At 39.5% G+C, this 7,839-nt stretch overlaps 1 protein-coding gene across 1 annotated transcript; it reads left to right on the top strand.

Annotated features, from left to right (window-relative positions):
* The first annotated feature begins 4,184 nt into the window (after nucleotides 1-4,184).
* Nucleotides 4,185-7,591, top strand: LOC115056160 (zona pellucida sperm-binding protein 4-like). Its single transcript, XM_029522420.1, has 11 exons — nucleotides 4,185-4,251; nucleotides 4,323-4,419; nucleotides 5,357-5,474; nucleotides 5,573-5,816; nucleotides 6,040-6,224; nucleotides 6,313-6,410; nucleotides 6,492-6,652; nucleotides 6,748-6,940; nucleotides 7,065-7,233; nucleotides 7,317-7,410; nucleotides 7,491-7,591. The coding sequence occupies exons 1-11, from the start codon at nucleotides 4,185-4,187 to the stop codon at nucleotides 7,589-7,591; spliced, it is 1,527 nt and encodes a 508-aa protein (XP_029378280.1).
* The last annotated feature ends 248 nt before the right edge of the window (nucleotides 7,592-7,839 follow it).

The following is a 7,839-nucleotide window of genomic DNA, read 5'->3' as shown; positions in this document are numbered from 1 at the left end:
CCCTGGTAGCTTTGAAGTGTTTTGTGGATCATTTTGTAATGTTGACTGTTGTGTTAACTGTTAACTATGTTACTCTCACAGTGGATGTGGCCTTTACCTCGTTCTACACGGAGGCAGATTACCCAGTGGGCAAAGTACTCAGGGATCCTATATACGTGGAGGTCCTACTCCTGGAAAAGACAGATCCAACCCTCGTCTTGACTCTTGGTCGCTGCTGGGCAACAACAAGCCCCCAGCCTCACACTCTTCCCCAGTGGGACCTTCTGATAGATGGGTAACTACAACACCAATTTACACTGTCTATTCACAACGAATAGGGAAATGAATCCTAGAAATTGACTCCAGTGTCCAGTTGCATTCCACTGTTGTTAATTTAATGTATTTTGTTCTTCGTTCAGGTGTCCATACAGGGATGATCGCTACACTTCCGCATTGCTTCCAATTGGCCCCAACTCTGGTCTTGCATTCCCAAATCACTGCAAACGCTTTAAATTCAAAATGTTCACCTTTGTTGACCCTGGTTCATTTGAACCCCTGAGGGAGCAGGTAATAAATATCTCGAGATGTGAAACTGCAGATAAATATTTTTTTTATTGCCCTACCAACACCATTGTCCTTTTTCAGGTGTACATTCACTGTAGTACAGCTGTGTGCATTCCTTCTCTGAGCCACTCCTGTGAGACATCATGTATATATGGTCACGGTCATGAAAAGGTCATGAAAAGTAAGAAATTCTTTTATAATCTACAAAATTCTGAATTTAAATATTAAAAGGGGTATTATATTCTTAAATGTAACAATTCTTTGTTTATGTGTAGAGAGAGATGTTGCGGCTGCAAACCAGAAGACTGAGTCAAGAGTTGTGGCTTCTGTTGGACCTGTGACCATACGCATGCCTGAGCAGTAACCACCAGGGCCAAGAACGTTCATTTACATATTTAGCTTCAAGTAATATGTAAATGCAACAGTTATTTCTGTTTGTCTTAACAAAAAGCCTAGGAAGGAACCAAAGGTGTTCTGAAGGTGGTCAGGATTGTATTCAAGAAAACTGGCTCGAACATGCACTAAAGTTAATTACACAAAACAGTTGCCAGACTACTTCGTACACCATTGTGGTCTAATGCAATGCAATGCAATTACCTTCAATAAATTATATTTGCATGGTTTATAATGTTCAGTGTTTATTGACAATTCATCAGAGTTCATTCATTGAGCCTGTATTTAGACTGTGATATATTGAAAGCATTTTACTTTCCAGCCCTTACATGAAGCAGGCCAAATGAAGATTTTTACAAATACCTGTCAGTTATATTCTATATATATATATTCTATGCAAAGTACCACAACTAATTACAGTTCTCAAACTAACAATATAGTTAAATGAACTTCTGTTTTGCAACAAAAATGTCAATTAAAAGTGGAATAGAATCTCCCCCTCTAATTCTCATCCTGACAATTATGTTGAGCCAATTTTCATTTCAGCGCAAAATAAGCATCTGTATGTTTCATATATTTCCATATAAATTTGACATATATATCCAACTATTTTTTACCATAAGTATGATAGTCACATGGAAGGTGAGCCATCAAGCATGAATAAAAACATGCTTTTGTGGTAATATGTGACAATGTGAGAGCTTTTTGAGGAAAGACAGCCCATGTGATGTAGGACATGATGTAGGAAGCCTCCCATGATTCTGAATAACTTTCTCTCTTTGTGGAACATCTCTCTTTGTCTCATAGAGCCACTAATTTGAAATTAAATGGCTCTTAAAGGATGCATAAGATCGACATTTAAGATTAAGATTACATTTTAAAAGTTAATCTCATGTATAAATACCAAGTTTGGCTAAATAAAAATCCAATAGCAAATAGACGTAGTTTCAGATTTGTGACTTTGAAAGATTTTTTATTTTGTTTGATAGTTAAAAAGCTGTAGGTATGGTGCAGGTTTTTAATTAACTTAAGTTATAAACAGGGCTGTTTGTAGTACTGAACTTCATTAATGATAACTTCTGCAAAACAATAGCTGTAAATATAACTATTTATCACTGGGAGTCAAGTATGTTAAGTATGGGGAATCATTTATTATAAATAATATAGTGACAGAATGTTAAGTCTTGGGTTTTATGCAGCTTCTGTAATAAATCATCTAAAGGCAGTGTATCTTATTAGATGGTGTGTCCTGGCCTAATGTGGTCTTGTTTGGGATTCTTGAGGTTCAAAAGTTTAGGAAAAATTGCCTGAGACGGTGTGAGAAGTAAGCCTTAAAAACTAAAAAAATTTTCCCCAGAAAAAGTTTCATCTCAACACCATGAATTTACACTATTTTATGAGAAAATATATAAGTGTAGACTGTAATACAAAGTATGAGTTTTGCTAAACGAAAACATTTTCACTAGGCCAGATAAAGAGCTTTATCTCATACAGAGGTGGATGACCCCTAAATACAATAAGGTAGTGGAGTACAGTCATATGACAATATTAAAGTAAAGTAACTAATGGCAAAAATACTGCATCTGAATGTTGGTTTCAAAACACAGTGAAAGTTGTCAAAACCAACTCATTATAACAAGACTAGGTCTGAACCTATAACTGTGGCTTGTGGAATCCTTCACCTGTTTTTTTTTTCTCCTTCCCTCTGTGTTCACGTGGAGTGTACAGTATTCTGATGGAGGCGAGTTTGCAATGCATCTGCTCTTATTTACACGTTTTTCTGGTGTCAAGGAATGGAGCAAATATGAAAGTGTAACTCTAAGAAGGCCCATTATGCTTACATGGTAAATGCAAAATCCTGATTTTATAAACGACAAAATTACTTCAGGCACAACTTAAAGACTATGAAGTACGTTTGGCTGTATGTAAGTCTACAATGATGACCTATAGATGAAGTTGAATGTCATAGTATTAGTTCTTATCAGTTCTTTAGCATTGTGAGTTTATTTAAAGAGGACCAAGTTGTCTTTATGGCCAATTTTAGCTTTGATGGAAACTCAGTCCCTGTTCCATAGGAATAAACATTGTACTATTTTGTATATTGTACATCTGCAGAAGGGGCTGGGGGAGTTGTTTCTGTGTCCATTAGACATTAGTTGTTTGAGATGTTCATTCTATATTGGAGATGTACAGTAGTTATTTTCTTGGACCAAACTAATTCTTGTCCACCAGTCTCGCTATTGTTCAGCATCCATGGTTTTGTTTATCTGTTTTGCAACCCAGTCCAATACCATACAATCCATCTAAACAGTAAAATTAGAAAGGAACTGGAGCACCTTACGTGCAGTGTACAGGTTAATAGGAAGATAGCCTTGAAAGCAAAAAGAACTGAGTCCATTGGCTCCATGCTGGCAACACGACAGGCTGTTCATATTGAAAATGGGAAAACACCAATGAGTGGAGTATTAATGGTCTGTCAATCACTGACATTTACAGCTATAGGGCTAGTCTAACTATTGTGATTGGTTGCATTAATGTTACGCCTGTGGGTAGTTTAATATTGCAAATATATATACATATATATATATATGATCAGGCATAACATTATGATCCCTGACAGGTGAAGTGACTAACACTGATTATCTCTGCATCATGGCATCTGTTAGTGGGTGGGATAACTTGGCATTAAGTGAAAATTTGTCCTCAAAGTTGATGTTTAAGAAGCAGGAAAATGGGAAAGGACCTCAAGTCTGACAAGGGCTAAGTTGTGATGTTAGACAACCCAGTGTGCAGTAGTCATTATCTATCAAAACTAGTCCAAGAAAGTAACAGTGGTCAACTGGTTTCAGGGTCATTGATGCATGTGGGGAACAAAGGCTGACCTGTGTGGTCCGATCCAACAGACAAGCTACTGATGCTGAAATTGCTTAAGAAGTTAACTTTCTAATGTAAAGTGCATCGCAGTTTGTTGTGTATGGCTGCTTAACCACGGGCCAATCAGGGTATCTGTGCTGACCGGTGCACACCATCAAAAGCACCAATAATGGGCATGTAAACAACAGAACCTCAGTGGCCACCTCTGTCCACTGAGGGATGCCTTGGATGCTGCCATCCACGTGAATGTTATTTTGACATGTACCACCGATTTAAGCATTGTTGTAGATCATATACATCCTCTCGTGGAAACAGTATGCCCTGATGGCTGTGGCTTCTTCCAGCAGGATGATGCAAGGTGCCGAGAAGCAAAAATGGTTGAGGAATGGTTTGAGGAGCACAGCAATGACTTTGAGGTGTTGACTTCACAATTGGCCATCTGTGAGATGTGCTGGATAAACAAGTCCAATTTACAGAAATTAAAGGATCTGCTGTGACCATCTTGGTACCAGGTACCACAGCACACCTTCGGGAGTCTAGTGGAATCCATGGCTGGATGGGTCAGGGCTGTTTAGGCAGCAAGCGCAAGTCCAACACAATATCAGGCAGGTAGTCATAATGTTATGTCTAAATGGTGTATTTGTTTGCTTTTGGAGCTTGAGGTGTGAGTTGGTTTTAATCTTACTTAAAATTGCTGTATCTTTCTCCTCATTCTTATTATATTCCATTTCAAACCTTTTATTTTATTCTAGCTCAGTTGTTGCACTATTGCTTTTATATTTCAGAACAGAACAGAGGAATCACATTGGGATAGTTCTTAAAAGCTTTGAGATATACTGAGGGCTCATCACAGCATATTTGTCCTGTGCTGGATTAAAACTCCCAATTTAAAAAACACATGTTTTTAAATTAAATACTCACTGCATGAGTTTTTAACAGATGCAACAGAAGTGGCTAAGTAATTATTCAGCCATACTTAATTTGGGCTCAAATGCAACTTTATAACAAAATCAATATTGGATGATCATTCACTGGGCTAAAAAAAACAAATATCTGGTGATAAATAGTATCCGAGGCTGCAGAGACCTTTAAAAAGGTTTTTGTGACCGTAAAAGTTGAGTTTGTCAATAAATACTGTCATGTCAACCTGTCACCAATCAGAGCGACCTGGCCTAACGTGACATGTGTTCTATCTGACAACTGCTCCTTCCACACTTCCAAAACACGTAGCAAACATTACATAATGCACTTTGAAGCTCATTGGTGTTTCATGAAAGATAGGAAACCTTGATTGGTAGTTGCTTCATCTGTGGAGGCGGGTTTTTTTATATCAAACATTTAGTCCAGTTATATATAAATATGGCGGTACACACAGGCAGTGCACTTAGGGACTGTCCAGTTGCCAACTGTCAAGTGCTGTGAAACCATGGAAAAGGGATGGAGTGCCACCTCTTTGGTGGTACTCGCACTGTTTGGCATCTTTGCTGCAACAAATGTTGAGGCCCAGGGGTCTCCATGGCAGAATCCTGGGACACAAATGAACAAGGGTGTTCCACCTCGTCAGACACCAAAGGTTATCCCACGTCCTGATCCACCAAAGGTCATTCCACGTCCTGATCCACCAAAGGTTATCCCACGTCCTGATCCTCCAAAAGTTATTCCACGTCCTGATCCACCAAAGGTTATCCCACGTCCTGATCCTCCAAAAGTTATTCCACGTCCTGATCCACCAAAGATTCTTCCACGTCCTGATCCACAACAGGCTACACCACCAAAGTACCCTCAATATCCTCAGCAAGCCTTCCATGACCAGTCTTCTCAGGAGCCAAAGATCCCTAACCAACAGTATCCTAAACTGCCAGACCCGCCACTTAAACCACCTCCACAAGCTTGTGAGGTGACACCAGGCACAAGAGTCCCTTGTGGAGTTCCTGAGATTTCTGCTGCAGTATGTGAATCCATAAACTGCTGCTTTGATGGCCGACAGTGCTACTTTCCAAACGCAGGTGAGTTTTTGCAAAGCTGTAATTTTATTTTTTTTTTAAAGAAAAGAAGATTCACTCTTTTATTGATTTAATTAAATGGAATCACAAATCACATTGGAGAACGTAAAACACTGATGTGCCATTAGACAAAAAAAACAGACAATAAGATATTAAGCATTCTGTTCACTTTTGTTTACTAAAAACTAGCTATTTGACCTATTCATACCTGTGTTTATGCCAACAGTTACTGTTCAGTGCACAAAGGATGCCCAGTTCATCGTGGTAGTAGACAAATATGCCACTCTGCCCCCCATTGATCTTGAAAAAATCTCACTGTTGGAGGGAGGCCGAGACTGCACGCAAGTTGACTCTAATTCGGATTTTGCTATCTACCAGTTTCCTGTCACTAGTTGTGGCACTGTTGTCATGGTAAGAACTTGATTTTCTTAATGTATTATATTTATTTTAGCCAGGAAAACATCTTTAAGTAAGGTCTGTGATATTCTGTCTTCTCTAGGAAGGGCCTGGTGTTATAATCTATGAGAACAGGCTGACCTCCTCATATGAAGTAGACAGGGGAGATCATGGAGTTATTACCAGGGACACCTCATTTGAGTAGGTGATCATTTAGCACGTTAAAAAGTTAAAATAAAGGCTCTGAAAGAAACCAACCTAATGCCACTTTTCTCTTGCTAGCTTGCTCTTCCAGTGTCGGTATTTTGGCACTTCTGTTGAAACTTTGGTTGCTGAAGTATTTCCACTAGATGTTGGTCCTCTACCAGATGCTGGTTGGGGACCCATCAGAGTACAAATGAGGTTGGCCAATGGCCAATGCGGAACAAAGGGTTGTAACGAATGTAAGTGCGTGTCACCCTGGTAGCTTTGAAGTGTTTTGTGGATCATTTTGTAATGTTGACTGTTGTGTTAACTGTTAACTATGTTACTCTCACAGTGGATGCGGCCTTTACCTCGTTCTACACGGAGGCAGATTACCCAGTGGGCAAAGTACTCAGGGATCCTGTATACGTGGAGGTCCAACTCCTGGGAAAGACAGATCCAAACCTCGTCTTGACTCTTGGTCGCTGCTGGGCAACAACAAGCAACCAGCCTCACACTCTTCCCCAGTGGGACCTTCTGATAGATGGGTAACTACAACACCAATTTACACTGTCTATTCACAACGAATAGGGAAATGAATCCTAGAAATTGACTCCAGTGTCCAGTTGCATTCCACTGTTGTTAATTTAATGTATTTTGTTCTTCGTTCAGGTGTCCATACAGGGATGATCGCTACACTTCCGCATTGATTCCAATTGGCCCCAACTCTGGTCTTGACCTCCCAAATCACTTCAAGCGTTTTCTGTTCAAAATGTTCACTTTTGTTGGAACCAGTTCAGCAAAGGGGGGCAGCGGGGACATGTTACCCCTGCATGAGCAGGTAATGAATATTTCAGGGGATGCAAAACTTCTGTGCACAAATGTTTTTTTTATTGCCCTCCCAACACCATTGTCCTTGTTCAGGTGTACATTCACTGTGGTGCAGCTGTGTGTGCTGCTGCTCCAGGTCGTAACTGTGATCCATCATGCAACAGTTTCCAAGAAAAGTTCAGAAGAAGTAAGACATTCCTTCACAATATGCAGATTTCTGTAGTATTTCACACTCAAAATTGATCATGTTTGCATGTCTCTTTGCAGGGAGGGATGTCCAAGCTGAGAACCCGACGGCTGAGCATAAGGTTGTGGCTTCTGTTGGGCCTCTGAACATCTTGCCGCAACCAGCAGAACAGAGCGCCTAGCTCTAAACATCTGTAAGCTTAACATGGTTCAGTTATTTATAATAAGAAATCAAACATATTGCAATGCATGTCAGATGACTAAGAGTCATAAGTTCTGCAGAGAGAATTAACTGGACCCCTAAAGTAAATTTATATTAAAAAAAATATTGGCTTTGATGTGCTGTAAATATTTTCTTATTTTTCCACATAACATACCTTTATCATTTTAAGGAACAGAACGGGTGGTTTTAAAAGGGCTCTCCTTAACA

The sequence above is a fragment of the Echeneis naucrates genome, chromosome 16, assembly GCF_900963305.1.
Source record: "Echeneis naucrates chromosome 16, fEcheNa1.1, whole genome shotgun sequence".
Classification (NCBI taxonomy): Eukaryota; Metazoa; Chordata; class Actinopteri; order Carangiformes; family Echeneidae; genus Echeneis; species Echeneis naucrates.
Note: the sequence above shows the minus strand (reverse complement) of the source record. Positions and strands in the feature narration are given on the sequence as shown.